The sequence below is a fragment of the Taeniopygia guttata genome, chromosome 1A (genome assembly GCF_048771995.1).
Source record: "Taeniopygia guttata chromosome 1A, bTaeGut7.mat, whole genome shotgun sequence".
Classification (NCBI taxonomy): Eukaryota; Metazoa; Chordata; class Aves; order Passeriformes; family Estrildidae; genus Taeniopygia; species Taeniopygia guttata.
The window spans coordinates 27,380,465-27,404,701 of NC_133025.1; the positions used below are offsets into that span (position 1 = coordinate 27,380,465).

At 39.3% G+C, this 24,237-nt stretch overlaps 2 protein-coding genes across 9 annotated transcripts; one reads left to right on the forward strand and one right to left on the reverse strand.

Moving 5' to 3' along the window:
- Positions 1-5,897: 5,897 nt before the first annotated feature.
- Positions 5,898-14,824, reverse strand: DNAJB9 (DnaJ heat shock protein family (Hsp40) member B9). 5 transcript variants are annotated; one of them, XM_072921966.1, is made up of 4 exons: positions 14,665-14,798; positions 13,747-13,875; positions 10,827-11,054; positions 5,898-9,450 (listed from the first exon to the last, which is right to left on the reverse strand). In XM_072921966.1, exons 3-4 carry the CDS (start codon positions 11,041-11,043, stop codon positions 9,020-9,022), a joined length of 648 nt encoding a protein of 215 aa, XP_072778067.1. In that variant the 5' UTR covers positions 11,044-11,054; positions 13,747-13,875; positions 14,665-14,798; the 3' UTR covers positions 5,898-9,019. The 5 variants fall into 5 exon arrangements, with proteins under 5 accessions (XP_072778067.1, XP_072778074.1, XP_030113738.1 ...); XM_072921973.1 differs by having other exon boundaries at positions 14,698-14,792; XM_030257878.4 differs by lacking the exon at positions 13,747-13,875 and having other exon boundaries at positions 14,698-14,824.
- Positions 14,825-14,899: 75 nt separating this feature from the next.
- On the forward strand, positions 14,900-20,720 carry THAP5 (THAP domain containing 5). 4 transcript variants are annotated; one of them, XM_002195286.6, is made up of 3 exons: positions 14,900-15,049; positions 18,480-18,669; positions 19,308-20,720. In XM_002195286.6, the coding sequence occupies exons 1-3, from the start codon at positions 14,967-14,969 to the stop codon at positions 20,241-20,243; spliced, it is 1,209 nt and encodes a 402-aa protein (XP_002195322.5). In that variant the 5' UTR covers positions 14,900-14,966; the 3' UTR covers positions 20,244-20,720. The 4 variants fall into 4 exon arrangements, with proteins under 4 accessions (XP_002195322.5, XP_030113711.4, XP_072778060.1 ...); XM_030257851.4 differs by lacking the exon at positions 14,900-15,049 and adding an exon at positions 15,066-15,353; XM_072921959.1 differs by lacking the exon at positions 14,900-15,049 and adding an exon at positions 16,849-17,213.
- Positions 20,721-24,237: the final 3,517 nt, after the last annotated feature.

Below are 24,237 nucleotides of genomic sequence, written 5' to 3' on the forward strand. Positions count from 1 at the left end.
AAAATTACACTTGCTAGAAGGCGGCTTACTAACAAGCTGGAAGATGAGTAAAAAAAAAAATCCAACAAAATTATTAATAAATTTTAAAATAGTGTGGAATTTTAAGAGTCTTAAAACATTGGAATGGCTGCACTAGCTCAAACCAAAGGTCCTTCAAGTCTAATACGCTTTCATCAGCTGTTCCATTAGCAAACCCCTTGGAGGGTTAGAAAGAGGGCAAGCACATTTGCTGGTGTTCCCTTCTATTCCTTTTAGCTCCAAATATATTTTGCTCAGGAAGTTCCTGAGCTTGAAGAGATTTATATGTCTATTAAACCCCAACAGAAAACTCTTCCAAGATTTGCCCAGTTTCAACTTGATCCTCTCTCATAGACATGTCATCACCCTATTTTTTTGCAAATTCTGTAAGTCTACTATCTCTTGTATGAAGAACTGCTTACTTTCTTATTTTCCTGGAACTGACTGGTCCTTGTAGCCCAAAAGACTAGGAACAGTCAGTCCCTACCCGTGACCCAATTACCACTGACGAGGTGTGTGCATTATCCCATAGCCACTTCTCAAGGCTGAAGAAAGATAATCTACCCAGTCAAATCTCATATGCAAATTCTTTCATCTATTTTGTGGCCATTTTCCAAATGCCTTCCAGTTTTAACATTGTGTCTTGAAAATCAGGGGATCAGAACTGGCCAGAGTCAAGGGTTAGGTGAACCATGGATTTATATGGTGGCATAAGTATGCTCTCTTCATTATTTACTCCTTCCTAAAATATGGTTTGCTTTGCTCATTTCTCCTAGATCCAGAGCTGATGTTTTCCTGGACCTTTGCCCTACAACACCAAGGCCTTGCTAACAGTGATCATCAAATCTAGACTCATTAGTTTTCATTTTACCCCATGAACATCACCTTACATTCATCTGCTTCAATCTCCACTTGCCACTTCATTGTTTAATCGTCCAAGCCTCATTGGAAGTAACAATAACCACTGATATTGATAATTTACTTATACAATAAGTAAGCATGAAGAGATCACCCTTACAGATGTTTATTCACATTTTTAATCCAATAAAACTTCAGAGGTGACTTTCTTCCCCTCTTACAGCAGTTCTTTTTAACAGTTTCAGGAAGAAGAGCCATAGTATCTACAGAAAGATCAGCTTGACATAGAATTTATTTTTTAAAAATGAAAAAACAAGCAAGAAATTGACAATTTTCTGGTCAGAATCACCTCACATGTACATAGTGGCTTGAAATGGAGAACAACCTTTAGGCATGTACAACAGAAACAAGCCTGTAGACTGTGTTAAGAGACTAATATATTTTCTGAGCCTAATTTGCATATTTGTTTGCCTGGAAAAGAATTGCATGCATTTAAAAAAATGCACTAAAGATGGCTTGTTGCTTATTTCATAGAGGAGTACTGCTGTGCCATGTAGCATTTCTGCAGTTCTTAGGTTTCACGGACAGCAAGTAAACAGATTTATGATATTGTTGGAATAGACTGTGGGTCTCATGAGGTGTGACAGCTGTTATTTTACAGTACTTAAGTCAGTGTGAAGTGACAGTCAGCCACCTACTGGCAATACTACATACAGGCATAAATAATGTGTATCCACGGGAGTCCTGCAGCACATAAATGCAATAATGCAGTCATTTCCCCTCTTTCAAATGCATTCTCCTTGGAAAATCAAGACCACTTATTGGGCAACTGTGATGCTCCATGACAAATTGCCCATTCTCCATGCCTACCCTTTTTTTATGGCACAATCCAGTTTTCAAAGACAGTCTTTTAAGCTTGAAATTTATTCCATCCACATTTTTTTTAGTACACAGACCAATTAAATTACTGTAAATCTACAGATGTGAAAATAACTACCTATGTCTTCTTCACTAAAGATCCACACATCAAAAAAATGCATTATTTTCAACATAAAACAAGGGTAGTTCCTGATCCAACTTCATCACAACAGAATAAAAAAGTTTCAGTAGAAGCACCTTGTACACAGGGCACGTTTTGTAACAGTCAAAAACATTACCTGAAGCAGTCTGTTAATTTGACACTGGTTCAGGAGGCAGGACCTGATTGAATAGTCAGAACAGCTTCATGGTAAGAGTACAATGTCAGAAGTCAAGAAATCCAGCCTCTCCTCATGGCTGTATATCAGATTATTTATGTAACTATGTGTAACTCAGGTCAGGGCTCAAACGCGTGACTGAATTATGAGCATGCAATAAGCTACTGTGGGTCTAAGCAGCAATAACTCAGGATAACTCCTTGCATTCTCATAACCAGTGAAGGATACATAAGCTGATGCAAGTACTTTGAATCTGGGCAGATGCAAAAGAGTACTTAGAAAGTGTAAATAATACTCAGTTGTCAAGGGGATAACTTCATACAGTGCCCTATATGGATTTCATTAGGTGCCCATAAATTGAAATAAATCTTTTTATTTTAGCAATCATAAATCTACCTGTGGCGGTATAAGTGCTCCAGTCAGTTCCTTCCATTATTTCTTACAGATATTTATTTATCATTTGTTAAAAATTCTGTTTCCCAGAAGAGGAAACAGACTTCTGTCTGTTCACGGAAGAGATTTTGGAAAATATTTACCCTGCTCAGGTTAACCTTCACACTCACCAAGGTAGTAGTTTTGGGTTTGGTTGGGTGAGGTTTCAAGTTTCTTTTATCTTTAAGCTTCAAGGTTATCATGCTAAATTCTGATTAGACCAACTTATCCTGCCAGGGATATTTTTTAAAAAAAAAAAATTTAGATTAAATTTATATCTGCAGATTTTATATAAATACAATTTGTCAGCACCTGTCTCACTTTATGCCAAATTAGGTATCATTTGTCCTCCCACAGATGGAATAAAGCAGAAAACCACTACAAAACCTCATGCTAGTTAGATGTAGCTAACTCAATAGGATATGGGGAAAGACAAATAGGAGGAAATTAGGTTTCATTTAAATGGTTTGCACTATTAAAAAAACCCTAAACCCATTAAAATTGGATTTGCAAAATAGATTTTTTATATATGGACTAAAGTCAATTGACAGGAACTTGCAAAGCAATTAGAAACATAACTACTATAGCCACTGGCAAATGGGGGAAATACAACAACTGAAGCAGAGTCATCAGTCATCAAAAGCAGAAAAAAAAAAACAAAAAACCAGAGGGGAGGAGGGTGTAAGAAGTGGTGAAGACAATATGTGTTGTTGATAGTAATAACATTTCTACCAACAAGCCACAAGCTCTGCATTCAGCTCCCAGCAGAAGCAAGCTATATTTATGCTCCATCTGCACAGGTAATTATTTAATTTATTTGTACACAAGTGATAACATCTGCACTCTGCTCCCATCAACAGTCTGAGCCCTTCCTCTGCCCTGCCTCCCCACCTGTCTCCAAGTTTGAGCTACCAAGAGGTGGCAGAACCACTCACCCAAGCAGGCATTGGCTGCCTGACAGACTGAAGATCCATATTATTTTAAAACAACTTTCAATGCAAAAATTTACATATTAAAGCAGAAAGACTGAATCATTCATTGTTGGGATTCATTAAGCAATTTGGGCAGAGAGGACCTTCTCCCTCAGCTGGAGCTCTAGATGCTCAGCATTAATGTTCCTGGTGCTGCAAGGGATTCTCCTGCTTCAGCCAGGCGGATCTGGCAAACGCAGACCACACAGGCACTTCAGCTCCATTTTATAATCTGAGCTCCCTGAAGTGCCTATTGCTGCAGAGCAGAAGAGACAGGTATGTTGTCACACTGTGAATGAAGTAACTCACAAAAGCAGGCTCGATGTAAAAGGAAAGAAAAAGAACCCAAAAAAGCAAACTTTATTTTCTGACTCCACTACATATACAATAGCAAAAATGATGGTGGATTGGAGGGTGAAACTGCCACTTCTCCAACCACACTGGTCAAACCAACAGTCCATCGCTTCTCTCCACCCACAAAGAAGAATGCAAAACAATCATTATTTACATGAACATGCATGAGAAAACTCAGTTGAAATATGTAAATATCAACTTTTAGAAGAACTTTAAAACTCAAAAGAACAGGGCGACAGTATGTTACTACTGCCACATGGGCATAACACACAACTTGTCATTTAGATCACTACCTAAAATCCTGCCTATTGAAGGCTAAAATTCTTGCAAGTTCCAAGTCCTAAAGTAAAATGGGTTAAATTCTATTGCAACCTAAGGACAGCTCACTTCATCTTTCCTAATTCACACTCACTTCCACATCAGAGGGAGATGAACAGATTACGGCAATAACATCCATCAAGGTGACCACTAAAACTTCATTTTCCTTTTTGTATCTAGATAAACATCGGGTGTCTGTGACCCCATTGGCCTAAGTCTTGTTCCAGCCCACCTTGAAGCCCCCTGATAAGGGGTCCCGAGGAGCCAGACACTCTCTTAGAACTTCCTCCCTCTTGGAACTTCCACCCTCTCCTGGAACATCCTCTTATCTCCCTCTACCCCCTGCCTCTCCCTTCCCCCACTCCCTAGGGCCTGCCACATGTCGCTTCTGGCAACTCCAAGCAGGGCCTTTCACCCTCTCTAATAAACCATATATTCTAAGATCAGCCTTCAGAGATCTCTCATCTCCATCCATCCAAACCGTCCTGGAGCCCAACATCCCTGCAGCAATGTTCATTTCACTGCCACTGTAGTTCATAGCATAGGTGCTGTTGAATCACACACCACTGCATAATAGGCAACATGCCCCAAATTAAGCTTTGGAGTACATCACTTCAAAGCAGATTTGTTGGGCTTTGGTATTGGGTTTTTTTTTTATTATTATTGTGTCTATTGTTTGATTTTAGAAAAGCTTGTTGTTCTGAAAAACTTTTCAATAAAAGGAACTTGAATCAAGGATGAAGCACAGCCATATCCTAGAAGTGATTCAGACCTATAGCAGGAATGACTGACTGTCAGTGGATATCACAACTGCTAAGTGGCCTCTGCAGAGCAGGTCTCTGCCCATTCCTGAAGGAACAGGTGCCCACAGGACCAAAGCCAGTGGCACGGCTGTGTGAATCACTCACTATCCGGGGGCAGACCAGTCAGGCTCAACCACAACAGCTGCCAGAGCCAAGCAATCCTCTGAGCAGCATTTTATTCTGAAAGGAGCCCAATACATGGCACAGCTGATAAACTCTACATGTGGCTTTTAAGTCCAACAGACAATTTTAATGAGTTTTCAATTTACAAACTATGTTTAAAAACCCCCACACCCCTCGCCATAAAAATAAAAGGCAGATCTTACATTGTTTCCAACATATTTAGTCCTCAAAAATCTAGGTTTGCATTATAAAATGACAATTTTCTTGGGTTCTTCCAAGGAAGATTATTCTAATGAGAAATGGCCAGATGAGACAAAACAAATCCCAAAATCTTCATACTCTCCACTTTTTAAAGATCAGACCCAGAAAACAAGAACTTTCAAGCAGTCTTGTGAATCAGCAGAGCAGCATCTGACCTTAGCTTCAGAACCTGTGATTTGCTGTGGCACTCCAAGCCTGGCCACGCTGCCCTCACCCACCTCAGCAGGACAGAGAGCAGGCAGTGACCCACCAACTCCAGGCAGCTCTCAGCTCTTACACCTCCTGCTTCTCAGGAAAAAGTCCTTTTGCACAGGATTTTTGCCTGCTTTGTTTAAAGGCATAATACTTTTAACTCCAAGCCATTCCCAACATCTCCAGAAAAATACAAACCAGGTGAAATTGACTAAATTTTTTTCAGTCCCACTCTCTTCTCCCTGCCAACTCTTATCATCTCATTCAGGGAAAATGCACAAGAACCACATAAACCACTTCCATTTGGTTTCCCATCTATATCGTGAAGCAAAAAGAAAAAAAAAAAAGAAAAAAAAAGACATACCACACCATTAATTTTCATATATTTAATGTAATGGCACTCTAATTAACTTTACAGTACTTTCATCTCCACTAGATACTGTATTTCAAAAGTATAATGGGAAGAAAAACATAAAAAACCACTTCAATGGTAGTTTTAAAAACTAAATCATTTGGAGTTACATATGCATAAATTACTCTCAAAAAATTGTTCAGGATTTTATTTTTCACCCTTATCTACCAAGAACTGATTTTATTGAGCATTTTCATAAGATTTAAAGAGAGATCAAAGATGGCACTTAAGAAACTCTGAAGTCAGGGGTGTCATAAGGTTATACCAGGACTTCCGCTGGAGCCTGCCGTGAAGCAAACACTATAAATAGGGAAAGAATGTGCAAGAGCTCCGAATAAGTGAGAAGCACAACGTGTTTTGCAAGCTTGTGTTCTGAGGGCCATGAAAGTGAAGATCTTGGCTGAGGAAAGCCTGTCTGAGTTTCCCCAGCTGAAGCCTATTCAAAGCAAACCCATCATAGAAAACCACAGGGACAGTCATACACTGCTTTCTGTGGATTGACCTTGGATCAACAACAAAAACAACCAGAAAGGTGACTTGGAGAAGCCATAGAAATAATGGAAAGCATTTGTTGTTTTTCCCATGACAAGTAATTAAGAGAAATAACATGAAATCAAGTTAAAATGGACTAGAGAGAAGTTTTTTTAAGGTGGATCAGCTATAAAAATAGCAACACTATTGGTTTTCTTACACTTCAAAGAGATCAGGAAAACAAGCACACTTTATACTAAGTTTGGAGCATTTTTAAAGAGGGGAAACTAGTCTAGAAACAGCCAGAACCTTTATTTTCACCTAATAATTTAGCTCAAAAGATTGTGGACTTATACAGTCACTTAAATGACTTGAGTTTTCGGGGTGAAATGTGTTTCCTACAATTGATAGTGTTCATTTTAGCTTTCATTCCCTCTAATTCAGAGCTCAGGAAGGGACCGAAGTGAATTGCTCATTCTAATACTCCAATTTTTTTTTTAAATTAATAAAATTAATTCACTAGACTAAGAAAGGCATTTAATTCACTAGACTAAGGCATTAATATTTCACCTGTGCATCCCACTTCAAGAGTTGCCTCCCACCAAAGGACATTCACAAGCACTCTCATGTTTAATACTTAATCTTTGTGAGAGAAAGTAATTCGTAACTTCAAGTTAATAATTTGTTCACTTGGATGCCCATATGATATGAATTGGGCAGATAGTTTGAATCATGCACAGGACTAATGGAATCCTGTGTTAAAGAAAATAAATGCAGAAATCTACACAAAGTACAATTTTTGCTTGAATAATATATTAATTATACAGAAGAAACAAAAATCTCTACTTACGAAGAAAAGGGTGAAAAAACAAACACACTCAATCCAGTACTTTTCTTACTGTAAGAATATTGCACATTCCGATAATGTTGCACAAATTACTGGCTTTTAATAAAGACCATATATGAGGTATTAGTCTATTAATAAATAAAGAAGAACATGGAAAAGGAAAAGCACTTAATATAGCGCAACAGTCCATTTCAAGGATTAGGCAATGAAAACTGAACAAGCAATAATATGTACACTTGAGTGGAAGGCTAAAGTTCCTTAACAAATAGGCAGCTTTCAATATCCATCTGAGAAGCAAAGGGTTAAGTCTCTTAATAAAGATTTTAAGAACTCAAAGCGTATTTAGAACACTGCTAGTTAAAATGCTTATTTTGCTCATGCAATCAACATGAAAGGTAAATTCTTACCTCCCAATTCTAAAGGGACAGCCAATTTAACATACTGAACCTGTATGACTAGTTAAGCAAAAGTTACTAGTTAAACTAAGTTACAACAGAACTTTTTGACTGACATCAGCTAATGTATTTGGGGGTTTGGTTGTGCAGCATTTTCTGGTGTTTTTTTTTTTTCCTTTTTCGTTTTAAGTAGTTTACACTGGTTGTGGGTTTCCATGGTGCTAAAATCAATACCCATTAGTATTGTCCTTATTACCAGGTTTTAGCCTCACAAAGCATTGGATGAATACAAGAATTGTAATTTTCAGTTTTACTCTGTGGTTCGGCTAAGAATTTACCACTCAAACCCCAACACTGAAAAATTCCTGCTGACAGGTAATTAATCTGCCAATCTAAACACTGTAGCTTTTACTAAGACCCTTTCAGGAACACTACAAATCTGCAGGAAAGCTTATCTTACTGAAGTTCCTAAGATCTCAGAGGGATATTTTAGTTCAATAAAGTGAGTTATAAAAAATACATTGCACACGTGGTAATTCAGTTAGCATAAAACAAGAGTGTTTTGGGTGTGCTCTTCCAAATCCTGTCAGAGAGATATTTGTATTGTGGAAGGAGGGGGAAAAAACCAAAACAAAAACTTTGTGTGCACACAAACTTACATACATGAATATCCCTATGTCCCCTCAATAAGTCAAGGGTTATTCAAATCCTAATATCGTTTCAGGCCAACTCAGAAATAAAACTAATTCCTACATCACTCACAGTCTTCACATACTCCATTGCTATTTTCCAACTTCAAAAAGTAAGAATTTTACTATGACATTTTGCAATGCTAGAGAGAGAAACACAGACCCAGGGAAGTAATTTCTGCTGCTATTTTGTGTAAATTATGTAATTTGCACAGTAAATCTGTATCAGGTAAAAACTGCAAGTGCAAACTTCGAAAGAAACTATTGAAAAAAAAAGCAGCATGTCAAAATTTAAAGTATCTCCTCTGCTTCAACCTACACACCAGTAATTCAATCAGTCCTGAACTGGCTTCTATGAAAAAAATTATATTACACTTCTGAAATGAAAAACATGTATCTTGTGTTCAAATTTAGGGAAAGTGTTCATAAATTCAAATATATATAATTTTTTCTGTCACGTGAGAGTATTTCTCTACCATTCTAAGTAGTTGTTGACACATTTATTTCCCAACAGCATGTTGTTTCTATTCTGAAGATTAGTTTCATTTACAACCTCTTTATAGTAGTTTAAGTGTTTTTTAGAAAATACAGTTCAGAGAATTTCTTCCATGTTAGCACAAAACCAAGAAAGATTATGAAGATGTTGAGTAAAGAAGAAAATTTTAGAAGAAAGGAAACATTATTGTCCCGAACAGTCAGTGTATGTGGTAACCATGTTTCCTCGTCTCTGAGTGACAGTCCTGCAGTGCTTGCTGGATCCATGAAACCTGGCATCAGTTCGCACCGCGTGTCTGTGTGCATTTTCAAAGTCACTGAATGAAAACATCTTTTCCATATTTTCAAACACATCATCAAACAGCCCACCTCCAAAAGAAAACTCCTGGAAAGAACGTCTTTGCCGGTTATGAGCCTCCCGATGATTTCGGAAGTGATTTTCAAAGTGCTTTTTTGACCGCGAGTTTTGACTAAATAGGTCAAAGTCTTTGAAGAGATCGTCAAAGTTGAAATTAAATGACTGATGGAACGGGCTTCCACTACTTCCTCTTCCTCCATGACGGCCAAGCTGATCGTATTCTCTTCGTTTATTCTCATCTGACAATGTTTCATATGCTATTTATGTTAAAAAAAAAAGTTAACAGTTTATTTCCATTTAAAAAACGAGAAAAAATAAAATAATACACAAATACAAAGAACAACAGCTTTCTCTCCCACTCTACCTGAATTGAGGAAATTTCAAACAAAACTTTCATTCAAAGTTCATGCTAATCAAGAGCTCAATATTTATTTACCTGTCTCCAAACCAAAATAAACTGTGTCAAAATAGTTACTTACAATAATAAACACAGCTATATTATGAGTACAGGTTACACATAATACAAAACAGTTTAACTACCAATAAATATTAGTGTTTAGATTTGAAACAAAATAACAATGAAAGGTGGTGATCACAAAGCCTAAAGGAGGAAGAATGAGTAAGGAGCTCTGCCTAACAAGACAAAGGATCTGCTGCACTCCTATCACAGAAGCCCAGGGCAACATCTGCAAAGCTACTTTGCCACCCAGCAAGTTCTAGCTACACCAGTTACAAGCAACAACATAAACACTGAGGAGAAACAGGGAATTAATTTCACCATGTGCCAATTCTCATTTTGCAAGTTCAGCAATAAAGCTAGATTTTGTGACTGGATATATCCAAAATGAAATTTTGGAAAAGTCCTTCTGTTCTTTATTATCCACTTGCACCATTTTATCACACCATACTTGTGTTATATTTGTAGGATCACAGATAGTTTAAGTTAGACATGACCTCAGTCTCTAACCTCAAAGTAGGGTCAGTTATGAGATCAGACTAGGTTAGACAGTGCTTTACCCAGTCACTCCTGAAAAGTGTCCAGTGTTGGAGACTGCACAACCTCTCTAGGTTATGTGTTCTAACACTGGCCTGCAGAACAGAATCACAGAATTGTTAAGACTGGAAAAGAACTCCTAGATCCTCAAATCCAACCATTATCCTCAAGGTGAAAAAGTTTACCCTTATAACCACTTGCACCTCTTGCACCTGTTGTCTATTGTATCTCCACCATGAGCCACTGAAGCACCCTGCTGTGTGTTTTCTTATAATCTCCCCATAGTAACTGCAAAGTTGCTGTTAGGCCCTCCTGAAGCCCTGGTACTAATCCTGAGCCAGATCAAAAAGTAAAAATTAACCTCCTAGGGCTAAAGCTGTCCTATTACCAAGTATTTTTTATGAGAAGAAGAATATGCCAAAAGCCTAGTAAGCAGAAATGCATAAACTGTGTAAAAGGGCGTCCTATGTGCAAGAACACAGAAACAACTCAGATTATGATGCTTAATATCTGACAGCACTTAAGTCGAATTCAGAAAAAAAACCCTTTATACCTCTTATCCAGTAAAAAAAAAATGCACTTAGGTTATATCTATAAGACATGTATCAAATTATTATGACAAAAGAGAGTGTATATTACCTTCAGCAATTTCTCTAAATTTTGCTTCTGCTCCAGGACTCTTATTTTTGTCTGGGTGGTATTTCATAGCCAGCTTGTGAAATGCCTTCTTGATCTGGCGGTCAGATGCATTTTTTGGAACTCCTAAGATATCATAATAGCTCTCTGTAGCCAGTATTAATTCCGTTATCATTAAAATGCAGAGAGCAAATGTGAAGACAGATTGTGTAGTGGCCATTTCTCCAGTTCCTAAAAAGAAAAGGAAATATACTTGAAGAACAAGTTGTTTACATTCCATAACAACTTAATTACAGCTGTAGCTGGCAGAGGAAGACCAGTATGCTACAGGAGTCAATGACACACTTGTAAGCACACTGACTTACACCTGTCAAACTCCATTACGCTGTTTTCATATTCACAGAATATGTAAGTGAAAATACTGCAAAGTGACCTTTCACATGCATAACAACCACTTTAGTGTTTGTCTTTGCTTTACACTTAACTGACCACTGTCACACAAAGTTGGAAAAGTAAATACACAGCACATTTCATTGCATCTAACATTTCACACTGCCACACCTGAACTAGCTTTACATTAACCTTGAGTTCTAGGACCCCAAACAGAGCAGCCCTAAATTAAGCACAGGCTGCAAAAACCTACCCTACTCGAAGACCAAATCACTAATTAGCTGGTGCAACAATAGGAGCCTGAAAACAAGTCTAGAGATGACTGTGAGGTGCAGGAAGACAAGACTATTAGGGACTCGTGCTCAGCTTCAGTGTATATGATAGAGCAGATCATTCATTTCCAGAGTTCAGCCAAGTAAAGCACACTTTCCTCTATTTAACAACAGGCTGGCTTAGCTCATCTGCAAATCAGATTGCTTTATGACGTAAAACACCTACTACATCTTTGATATCAAATAATTCATCTGACAAATACCACTGCATAAAAAGGTTTACATATGAAGCCCTCAGTGTTAGAACTGAAGGCAAAAAAAAGTCTTTTATACAAGACAAGTAGCTTCAATAATAATTAAAAGCTGTAATTTTTTTTCAATAACTCATCTGTCAAAAAATATATTTTGCAATAAATATATGAGAACTTAGGGGAAGATTGTGGCCTACTAAGAAACAGTTCCACACAGCCACATGATGCCTCATGATGTTCATGAAGGACAGGGTGAGCTGTTCCAACTAAAAGCTGAGAACAGATAATATGCCTGTGAATATTATATTTAAAACACCGAGTGCAGAAAGGCAAATGTTCAGAGACAGAATGCTGGCTGGCAGCTGACCAGAAGGATGTACAACAGGACCCTGACCATTCTAGATGTAACATGTCCCCCCCGCCACCAGATTACACCGATTTAAATGTAATGTAAGAACAACTCAGAGATGACTTGTGTTACTTTCCTGAAAGCTGAATAAACAAACTTACAGTCTGAGCACCATTAAGGTTAGAACACTTTTGCTAGCCAGCATGGGGCCCAATATTTGTCAGGCAGAATTCAAAACCTTTGAATACCGGATGCATATGAAAACTAAACATTTACCTGAAAGTCAATTCCCTCTAAACAAAATTAAAAAGAACCAAAAATGGAAAAAAGAATACAATTTCTAATAGGCAAGTCAGCAGGCTAAAATGAATGCTGTGAGACAAGAGCAAAAGGCCTGCAGGATTAATCTTCCCATGCCCTCTTAAGCATTTATTTGGCCAGCAGCCTGCATGATATCAAGTGTTAAGGGGCAGCAATTGAAACAAATTGTATTTTGATCAGTGTACTTAGATACCAAATGGACAGTTCTTTCCAGTATTCTTCATGCACAGTATCAGACATATTTTTAGTACCAAGTTTTCCCACATATCTTCTCTCACCACTTCGCTAACCTGAAATTTTACCACTTGGACACTAAAAACTACACACGTGTACATTCCCTCCATGCTCTTGGGGCTTTCTTCCTTTTTGTGCTTTATAGATGCAGACTTATGTGGTCATCTCACATATGTGACTGTTTTTATTTACTTCATTAGCCCACACCTGCATCATGCTTGCATAATCACCTGCTGCACTATCTTAAGGTCAATCATCCCGCTTCTACTACTGAACACTGAACAGAGCTAAAAGGAACAGTTCACGTCCTCCATTAAGAGCAAAACCCTCTTTCATAACTGATGAAGAGCCAGAGATCATCAAGTTAGTCCTTCAGGTTTTCTGCTCTGGCTCACCATTTCAGCTTGTATTATTCCTGATAACAAAATAAACCTAAATTTTCTTTTTCTACAATTCTTTACATTAGGAGTTCTGTTCTTTGCTATATTTGATTTATAGAGCATAGTAAAAAAATAGGTCTTAAGTTTTACTATTTTTTAAACTTGCAAACACAGATTTAATGCTGCCATTGAACATATCAAACTCCAACATAGAATAAGATGTAAATAAAAACCAAATACAAATAAAACTCCAGTATAAGCAGCATTTTAGACTGCACAGGGTTATCAGGGAAAGCAAGTCTTATATTTAGATACTGTCAATTATTTGATTTACTTTTTTGAAAACACCTATTTTATATGCTGTCAGTATCTTAGTGCTGCTACTGCCAACTCCTTCAGCCCTGCCATCCCCAACTATTTTTACAATCCTTTTCAAAATAAAGTCTCTTAAATACTTTTTTTGCTTATGTCTCTTCACCATCTGCTTCTCAATCAAAAAGGGATATATAAGTTGCACCTTCCACGTCATACACTGCAACTACTTAAACCACATTCCAGAATTCAATAAATTCTGTACACATTAAACTCATGCAATAATGAGCTCTTCTAATAATTATCTATGCACTTAATTTAGGTACATCTGTCAATGAAGTAAGAGCCCTTATGCCACATAATAACTATTTAATTCTGTTGGGTGAGCAGCTACACATCTCAACTACTATTCACCTTTGTACAAGAAGTGCACCGTTTAATGTTTACCCCAAGTACTGCAGAGGTGATAACAACCAGTTCTTCATTAATTTATCAATATTTATCAATAGCTGCACAACGATTCGATGTTCAAGGATGATGTACCTAGAAAAAAATCTGTCAGATTTAGAAAATAATAAGGTACTTCATCTTGTAACAAAAATACCCAATTCCAACCTTCTTTGAAAGTAATTAACCAAAATCTTGGATAAATGTAATATTCAAAGTCTCATGTACTCAGAAAACAGAGCATCACTAGTGTTCTGCTACTGCTTTCGTTACAGAATTGCTATACACTAACCTGTGAATGCTCACGTCCTGCAATTACTTCTACAAGCAATTTACTAAGAGTAATAAAGTTACCGAGGTCTTCTCTCGGTTCTCCTACCACGACTAATCTGACTAGTAAGCAAGTCTCCCAGTCCTCAAGCAGCCACAAGCAAGTCTGTCAGACAAAGGAACTTGTACTTTTCTTGGCCTCTCCTATACTGACTCGAAAGCAAGCACAAAAGAAGGCTCCCGAATCTTGCCCTGGAGCACAGGGAAAGGAAGGAATCAGCCCGGCCTATACAGACCCCTGGAGCCCTCCCTGGAGCCGGACCGCAGCATCAGGCGGGGCAAGGCCAGAGCTGGGCAGCCGCTAACAGCCACATTCGGCAACACTATCCCACCTCCAGGGCAGCCAGGCTGGGAAACACCACCGCAGCGCGGCCCACAGAGGCCAAATAAATTCCAAATAACTGCTCCGGACCGAGCCTCAGCGGCTCCTCTATCCGCCCCCCCGCCTACTTTCCCAGGCTGTCCCCAAGCCTCCCAGAGCCCCTCTCCCGACCCCTCCGCGCTCGCCTTCACCCCACGCACTTCAGCAACCCTCCACTTTCTCGGAGCCCTCACCCAGCGGCCGCAGCCCTTCTCCGCTGTCCTCACCCCAGCACCAGCGCCGGCTCCGCTCCCGCGCCGGCCCCGCCGCCCCTCAGCGCCGCCGCCGTTCCCGCCCGCCCGCGCCCGGCGCTCGCGCACTCCGGCCCCCGCCGTTCCGACACGAAGCGCTGCGCCATTGGCCGCCCGGGCGCACGTGACGCGCTGCACGCGGAACGTCGCAGCCGCGGCGCCGCCTCCCCTCGCCGCTGGGGGCGCTGTGCGGAGGCGGCACCGCCCCGGCCCGGCCCGGTCCGGCCCGGCCCGCCGTGGCCGCCATGCCGCGGTACTGCGCCGCCACCCGCTGCAAGAACCGCGGCGGCCAGAGCGCCAAGGACCAGCGCAAACTCAGCTTCTACCCGTGAGTGGCCGCGGAGCGGGGCAGGGTCTGGGTGCGCGCTGGCCGTGGGGATGGTAGTGAGCCCCACCGCGGAAGTGAATGGCCAAAAGACTCAGCGGCGCGAGTGGACCGCGCTGGTGGTCGCCTTGGAGCCCCGGCTGGTCCCGGGAGGCTGGAGGGAAGCGGCGCTGACCCCCGGGAAAGGGAGAGTGTAGGGAATAAGGAGCGGACAGCTGGGACGGAATCAAACACCGTCCCTCGCACAAGGCAGACGGAGCTTCGGGGAGGGGCGATGAGACGCCAGCGCTTAAGGACTCCGGAATAGGTGCGGGGGGTCTGTGAATTGAAGAGCAAGAAGATTCGACTGAAAAATAAAATTTGTGCTTCTGACTCTTTTTCGCTGCTGCCTCTACGGAAGCGGTGTTCAGCAAGGCAGGCAGCAGGGGAGGCTGTGGCTAAATGGTGAAGTGTCTTGTGTATGAAGGTTTATGTGCCAGGAGAAGGGCCCGGAAGAGTAAGCAAGTAAACATAAAATTATTCCTTAAAATTAAACTTTGCCACTAGAATTATGACCTTACCTGCGCTGTAAGCAGAGGCATTGCTGGTTGTTTGGAAGCAGCTGTGTTAGCTGGAGCTTAGGTACCTCGGTTGCCAAAACCCGGTTTGTGGTGGCCGCACTGTGGTGCCGGACACTGCGGGGACCAGTCCCAGCCTGCAGTAACCTCTGCCCTGCTCTGCTTACGTGGCTGTCGCTTCCCGGGATGGCGACTTGTAAAGTGTTTCACAATCCTGAGAGAAGCTCAGTGCGGGTAACTAAATTTTAATGTATTTGTGTAGAATAAAAGTATGGAACCGTTTGTCAACAGACACAACTTTAGAAAAAAATTGAAAAATAAATTTCATAATTAACCTCGAAATCTGTTTTGGTAAAAGTTGTACCTCAAACCAAGATTTCTTTCCGTTTCTGATTAGTCATAGTTATTCCAAGTTCAAGAAGGCTGTGTAGGAAGACCTACAGGAAGATTGCTTTGAAATAAATGTTATTTTAGATTGAAGGAAAGTTTGTTTCCCTGGCACATTTCTAATATGGAATGCATGACAAAACAATAAGGAAAATAATTTCTTTTCCATTATGCTTTAAAGAGTGTGAGCGTCACGTGGATAATCAAAACAAGTTTGAGCACTGAGACATGTCTATATTCAAATGTATGGCATCAGTAAGGAGATGATTGCCAAAACTTAGCTGGTTTATCTAGCCTTTGAGTTGTGCTTCATTCTGAGTTTCATCTTCCTGTAGAAGGGGTACTTAATTTGATTTATAGATTTGATTTTATAGAGTGATTTATAGATTTGATTTATAGATTTCTCTTGCCTTGTGTTAGTGACTACCACTGACATGAATTGCGAGTTTTATTCCCTTGCCTCTTCCCACCACCGAAGAAGTCCTCTGCTGCCCTGTGGTTGGGGTCTGAGCCCCTTCCAAACCTTATGTCACCTAATCTCTACTGGCCTAACTGCTCTTCTTTATTTTATTTCTTCACTTCTTTGACTTGTGTAGTGATGGCAGTTGCTAAATAAATTCTATCCACTTCCTCTTTCCATTTCCCTTTTTTTTGTGTCTTGTTTATGCTAGAGAACAGATTCTGTTGATTAGTGATGGGTTGTTGAAGCATGAGCAGGTTTTAGCAAAGTTGCATCTAAGCTAAAATAATAACTTTCACTATCAGACCCTTCTCTTGCTACAGATTATTTTGTTTTCCATCTGAAGCTGGTTGAATCTGGGTGGAACAGTGGGTCCTGCGCTGTGAGGGTAACTGCAGTAGGAGCAAGTGTTCTCACGGCCTTCTTGGAGAGGGTGTGAGGTGTGACATGACCTTCAATGAAAGGAAGCCATTGTCTTCCTGAGAGACCTTTTTGGATCTCTGTAGTAACACCCAGGCTAAGCTGTGTTACTGAGGAGCTCTGTCATACATACAATGCTGCCACTGGCTGTGCATGATAGAAGCAGACAAAATTTGAAAAGCCTGAACCTCTAACTTGTCCTTAGGAGGTTACTGTGTTCTTACCAGCATTATTCCTTGCATTCCTGCAGATATATGCAGAGCTGGGTGAATCAAATGCCTGCTCTGTTTCCTTGCTAATTTGAAGACTTACATGGCCACAAATTCAAAACATTGGGGAAGGGGTAAAGACGTGCACCTTTATGCTGTGAATGTCATCCCTCTTTCTCTCAAAATCACCTGAGTTTCCAGTTTTGGAACACAGGGCCTGTGCAGGAGTCTGCTGCTATGTGTGGCTTTTGGAGGAAACCTGCAGCTTCAAGGATTTGAGGGTGGGATCACAAAAGCGGAGATTTTTCTTTTGTAATTATTGTTGCTTGTGATTCTCAGGAATATTGTTTTCTGAACAGTAGTCACTTAACAGTGCTCAGAATTCAACTTATGGTTTATGTATCATATGTGGTTATATGATAAAGTAAAATTATTGTGCACCAGAAAAACATAGAAGTACATTCCAAATACCCTGATACCTGAGGTGAGAGACAAGAGTGGTCTGAATGTTCATGTTCCTGTTAGCATCACTTCTTGACTGTGTATGCATTATAATAAGCTTTTAATTTCCCTTTCATTTGTGTATTGACTGTCATTAAGTCATTTACATTTCTTCACACACTTTCTTTTTAATTTAGTTCTCTTTCTGATGTTTGACCATTTGCATATATGTTTTAAGTCAATTTTTTTTTCTATGGGGGTGTATAGTCATCATTTGCCTTTTCAGGAAGGTTAGATGATCCAAAAGTTAATTCTAAATTATAAAATATAATGTAGGCTCCTAACACTGTGAGAAAGTTTAATTGCTAAAACAAAAAATATATAAATGCTTTGCATCTGCGTGCATTTACTTTTTGAAAAAAAATTAAAACCTGTATTAAAAAATTATTCACATTGCCAAATTATCTGATAATCTGAAGAGGGGCATGTATTAGGAGGTACTCCGTTAAACAGAAAATACTACTTGTGTCTAGAAAGACAAAATAAGCCCTAGATATTGATAATATGAGGACCAATCTTAACTTTCTTTAAATTAGGTCTCAGTATTTAATCTCCCTTCAGCAGAACTGCTTTCTGAGCAAGTGTTGTGGGGTCAAACCTTTCAAAACATCTTGGCCATGGATTCTGAAACCCTTGGCTAGCAGAAATCAGAAATTCTGCTTCTGAACTCCAGAGCAAATACCTAACTAGAAACAATTTGTATAATAATTGGATTAATGTGTTGGACATCCAGATTAGCATTTAATACTTAAAATTTTTGAAAAAAATGTTATTTTAATATTTTCTAAAGGAAGGCTACTTTCTAAGTAATGAGATATTCTTACTTAAAACAAAGAAAGACAACAATAACAGGGGATTTTGTATATTTTCTTGTCTGTCTTTTCAACTGCTTTAAAAAGATTCCCACTTCATGATAAGGAGAGACTTGAGAAATGGTTGCGGAATATGAAGCGAGACTCATGGACTCCAAGTAAGCACCAGCTCCTCTGCAGTGATCATTTTACTCCCGATTCCCTGGATGTGCGATGGGGGATACGGTACTTGAAAAATACTGCTGTGCCAACTATTTTCTCTTCCTCAGATGATGAGGTAATCTATTTCTATTTTTTTTTTGTTTTGTTTTGTAGTACAACTCTAACCAACTATTGATATAATATAGATTTTCTAATCTGACAGATAATCATATTTTATTTAAAAAATAGAATTTCTGTCCATCAAAACAGTTTGTCAGCAGGACTGACACAAGACAGGTATGCAATTCCATAATGTAAAGGAAGAATAACTTCCCCTAGTTTGAGTGGAGGTTCAATATATTTTTTTAACTGGAAATTACAGAAGCATTTACTATAGAAAATGTTACATTTCTTATGAGAATAATTACTGTATCTTGTTCAAAACAGTCCAAATTCCCTAGAGTTTGGAAAAAAGCCACAATAAAACAAATAAAAAACCCCAAACCACAATAAGGAAGAAAAAAAAAAAAAAAAACAACTTAAAAGCCCAAAGACTATTATTGGTTTTAGAGCTTTAAAATAGTATTTTAACATGTAGGACCTGAAGCAAGGCTGTGGAAGATGCTTACATTAATTCTTAGGCTTCTGATGTAATTTTTAAACAATGCTCATCTAAGTTAGTCCTTTTGCAATACCATGCTATGAAATTATATCTGCCTAATTTTTTAATGCTCAGTGATTTTCTTGTGGTGATTTTTTTTTTTCCTCGTCCAGGAAAAAGATTCTTCTCAGAACAGTTCACAGCAGGTACAGAAAAAAGACCAGGAAGAAACAAATGTTCTGTCAGAGAAAGGATCTGTATCATTTGAACCTTGTCCACCAAAGAAGAATTCTGCAATTACACAAAATGTAGAGGAAAAAGCAGAAGTGGTTTACTCAACTGCACTGAGTAAACCTTTACAAATTCAAAACCTGCAGCTTCCAGACGAAGGTAACTTTCAGGCAGACAGTGTCATTCTTGCTAGTTCATCTAAGCAGTACGTACATCAGCCTAATCCTGTTTTAATGACAGCAGTCCAGGGCACGGAGGCTACCAGTGTTCATACTTCCACAGAGGATTCAGGAGATTGTACAGCTACAGTCCTGCAATTTACAGACCCTGACTACTTGAATTCATCTCTGAAACTAAACAGTGCTTTAGGGTCAGTTACTGATTATGCAGTTGAAAATTCTGTCCCTCACATGGTCTGTTCTGGTGAAGTGCAGACTAGTGAAGATGCAGTTTTACTGAGTACAGTCACACAAACTATTGAACAGTTCAGTGGAAGTGAAGAGTCCGTCATTGCTATTATTATGCCAGCTGAGAGTCCAGAAGAGCCTGAAAGAGTAAATCCTTTTTTCCTCCCTGCTAAGGAAGAGTTCCTTGACATGGAGGAGACAGAGGTAATTGAATATGATGGAAATGAAATACTGCAGACTGAGCATTCATACTGTAGGCAAGACATAGACAGAGATCAACTTTGGCAAAAAATTTCAAAACTCCACTCTAAGATAACTTTACTTGAAATGCAGGAGGTAAAAACTTTGGGGAGACTCAGGTCTTTGGAAGCTCTTATTAGGCAATTGCAGCAAGAAAACCTGCTTTCTGAAGAAAAGATGAAGTTGGTAAAAAACTACTTTACAACACTTGAAGTGACTGTGATACAGTAAAGGCTTTCAGTTGATGGTTCTAAGATACCTTTTTAGCCTCTTTGACTGTAGTTCTGGACAAATTAACTTTTTTCCCAGTTGTGGTGTTTTAAAACATCTAATGCAAATCATGTGAATAGCAAATATTCTTTAAAATGTTACATCAAACAAAGCTAAGTGGTAGAATGTTGTCTGTAAAACATGACTGGCAAGTAAAATTAAGAAAGCTTTGCCCAATTCACGGTTGTTTTTTAAGTGTGAATCAAGTCAGTAAAACATAATTTAACCCTTTCTTTGCTGCAGGCTTCCCTGAAACATGCAAGGCCTACATTTGGGACAGCAGTAGAAAGGCCAGAATAAGCATATGGGATGAACAATTACATATGTACAGATATGTATTGTTCATTGAGGTCAAAATTGCTCTTTAATATTCTGTTCATCTAACATTCTGATCATTTTTGTACAGTTTGATCTTATTAAAATTGTTTCTGCATAAAAGATGTTTTCTTTCATTTGTTTATAGAAACAAAAATTCTCATAAGAATGTGGTTCCAGTGGACAGGCTCATCTAATTTTAAATTATTTTTTTTTATGATTCAGCTCAAGTGGAAAGCAATCGTAGTCACAGATGTATTTGCTAGTTAGTAAAAGGGAAAGCTCTATTTAGTGAGTGCTGTCTGCACTGATCGTGTTACAGCCTACAGCTTGGTAATGCATATACCCTTAATAATACACTGAAAGAAACAACGTTCTGCAGACCAGGTTGCTAGTGAAAGTAGCAGAATTTTACTTTGCAAGAAACTGAATTACAGAACTAGAAAATTACTCCCCTTAACTGATTTTATTAACTATTTCTAGTGCACAGTTTATCACTATAGTAGACATATGTTATAATTCATTTCAAGGAAAATTAATTTGCTTAAATACTTTCTGCTTATTCTGTCAGTGTGCCTTGCTGTATGCTCTAGTACAGTGAAAAAGTCCTAGATCGTCTGGTCCCTGTCTTGACACCATAGCTGCACTAGGTGATCCTTGTTACACTCCTTCCAACTGAAGACTTCTAGTATATTGTATTCCACAAGCATTAGATTGCTTGAGGATGGTTTTTTCTTTATTCAAAATGGTGTCATTCCCATCACCACAAGTTCAGTCTAGGATTGGAGCAAATGGGTTCCTTTTAAATAGTATTTATATTGTCTTTTATATACTTTCTAAACAGTTCTGGTAATCTTTTCATAAGGAATTGAGAATCAGCTCACACTAGCTACAAAGCTGGCCTCCAACTAGATAATAAATTTTAATCTCAAAATTTTTGAGACTTGAAGTGCAGAAGTTGGGCTGTTAAAGCACAGTGCTGTAGGAGGTTAGTCTGCATTAGTAACCACTGGATTAAGCTTGCTTTGTCCTCCAACTTGTTAACTTCTTTCAGAATTGAAGCACAGGCTGTGCTTGGTAAAATTGCTAAAGGATAAAGGTCACTCACAATATGGTGAGTTATTTACCATGTCTCTGACTCACTCATTTTGCCCTCCCTGGAACAAGAGAACATTCCTGTTTTGCCTTGTGTGCTATGAAATCACAAGGGGTGTCCTGTATACTGTAGAAACATTGCTGCCATATCTGATCCTGTCTTGGGAACATTGTCCAGGTGGCCTCTCTGAACTGCACATTTTGTAATGTTTTACAAAGTAAGAGATCTTTCAAAGTGATTTACAAAATGCTATATGAAATTGCTAAATGATTTGGCAATATTAGAAATCTCATGAATGTGCTACAAATCCTTTGGTAATGCTGTATATTTTAAGACTGACAATGCATTTCAAAAGTCCTTGAATGGCAGTGAGAACTCAGACATGGCAAAAGAGTTGCAACACCATAAGCTGTTATCTGAGCAAAGCTATATTCCCCCCGAAATCTGTGGGGTTTAACATGGGATTTGCATTGCTGATATATTTTTGCTTTTACTAAGAGCTTACAGTATTAAAATTAAGGATATTGTTCGTGGTATAGATTTCTTTAAACATGGGGGAAAACCCCAAATGCTCAATTTTCCTTTATTTTATGTAGTATCTTAGGTTGACTTTGGCTGGATGCCAGGTGCCCTCCAAACTGTTCTATTTCTCTCCTTCCAGCTGGACAGGGGAGAGAAGATGGAAAACAACTCATAGGTTGAGATAAGACAGTTTACTAAAAGATAAGCAAAAGTTTGCACGCACACAAGCAGAGAGACTAAGAAGGGTTAATTCTCTGCTTCACATTGGCAGTGACATTCAGCCACTTCCCAGGAAGCAGCACTTCAGCATGCATAGGGATTGCTCCAAAATAACCAATCCCTCCCTCCCCCCCTTCCTCTTCATTCCCTTAGCTTTTATATGTGAGCTGACACCGTATGGTATGGAATATCCCTTTGGACTACCTCGGTCAGCTGTTCTGGTTGTGTCCCGTCCTGGGATCGTGCCCACCCCTGGCCAAGAAGTTGGGGAGACTGCACTGCTGCTGTGCCAGCTGTGCTCAGCTGCAGCAAACATTAGTGTGTTACCAGCACCTTTCCAGCCACCAGTGCACAGCACAGCACCGTGAGGGCTGCTCTGGGGAAATGAACTTTGTCTCAGTCCTAGATTATAGCAGAAAAACTCAGTAACTCAACAAGCCTCTTGCCAGGTCTACAAATTTCCCTTCAGAGTGTGTTTTGGCCCAATGGGCCCAGGGTGGATATATTAATTTTAAAATATTCAGTATACAGTTGGCTGTTGCTGCTGACAGGAAGGTATGTCTGGGTCCTTTGCTTCAGTTATATGCTAACCCTGAATTATGTGGGCTATTACAAGTAAGGAGAAGTAGCATGTTGAGAATGAACAAACCCCTCTGAATTGGATGCAAGATGTGCAGTGTGATTTCAGTGTTTCCTAATCATAAAGTGCAGCCCTGCACACACAAAATTTCTTTTTTCACTAAGCTTTAGGGGCACTTGGGCTATATATCACTCCTTAAGATCTAGTGGAAACTGCTTCTGTACAGTTGCAGCCCTGCATCTGAGTAGTGCACTGAATCATCATCATTCCTTTTGTAATGTATCTGGCTTATCTTGATCCAAGTCAAATGTGCACATTTAGCTTTTCAATAAATTTTCATTTACATCAATGTTTTAAAAAATCTTTTGACTTACCACTTCCACTGAAGTAACTAATTACTTCAACTTGGTTCTTTAGTAACCAAGTTGAATTGTTCAACTCTATTTCTTTTCCACTGTCTGCTGGCTACTGTAGAAATTTGGCATTTGCTTTCTCCTGGGTCTTTATTTAAATTCCACTCATTTTATTAAATTGACCTACAAGCAGTGGCATTCCATCTGGAATAAACTGGTGCCCATTTCCTGTGATTTCCATCTTCTGAATTTATCACTCTAATTCTGTGAAATTTATCTCTCATCCTGAATGCAGGGGAGCTACAGGGGATTTTTTATTCTTCTCAGACTAACAGCTGTCCAGAATTTCTCTTTTGTGCTTTCTTGCATCAGAGGTGTAAATATTGATTGCACTCTTGCATGCATCAAAAGCGTTCCTTAGAAGTCTGTCTAGATTTCTCATTCAATGCCTTTGATCTTTTTTTTCCTTTTTTACCACAGTGAATTTGTAATTATTCCACTTAAACCACTTGCCACTTAAACTCTCTCTGCCTGCCTATGAGAACTGGGGAATGAATTCCATTTTTTGCTTTGCTTGCCTGTATAGCTTTTGCTTTCCCTGTTAAACTGTATTTGTAGTCAACCCACAAATTCCCTCACTTTTGTTCTTCTGATTCTCTCTCCCCATCCTGCCAGGAAGACTGTGCAAGTGGAGCATGAGGCTGTCTTAGTTTCTGACTGAGGTTTAACAATAACACACACTTTGTTCTGAACTGCCTTATGCACAACTCAATGCCTCCTCTGCCTGGATGATGCCGCTGAACTGCAGGTTAATGTCATACACACAAATGCACATCCTGCGCTTCAGCATATCCAGTGCTGCCCCAGCAA

What these genes read in the sequence shown, in the direction of transcription:
- THAP5 (XM_002195286.6), top strand. Translation starts at nt 14,967, where the DNA reads ATGCCGCGGTACTGCGCCGCCACCCGCTGCAAGAACCGCGGCGGCCAG. An exon ending in CGCAAACTCAGCTTCTACCC is followed by an intron (nt 15,050 to 18,479) that starts GTGAGTGGCCGC and finishes TGCTTTAAAAAG; the next exon opens with ATTCCCACTTCATGATAAGG. An exon ending in TCTCTTCCTCAGATGATGAG is followed by an intron (nt 18,670 to 19,307) that starts GTAATCTATTTC and finishes TTCCTCGTCCAG; the next exon opens with GAAAAAGATTCTTCTCAGAA.
- DNAJB9 (XM_030257878.4), bottom strand. Translation starts at nt 11,043, where the DNA reads ATGGCCACTACACAATCTGTCTTCACATTTGCTCTCTGCATTTTAATG. An exon ending in ATTTAGAGAAATTGCTGAAG is followed by an intron (nt 9,451 to 10,826) that starts GTAATATACACT and finishes TAACATAAATAG; the next exon opens with CATATGAAACATTGTCAGAT.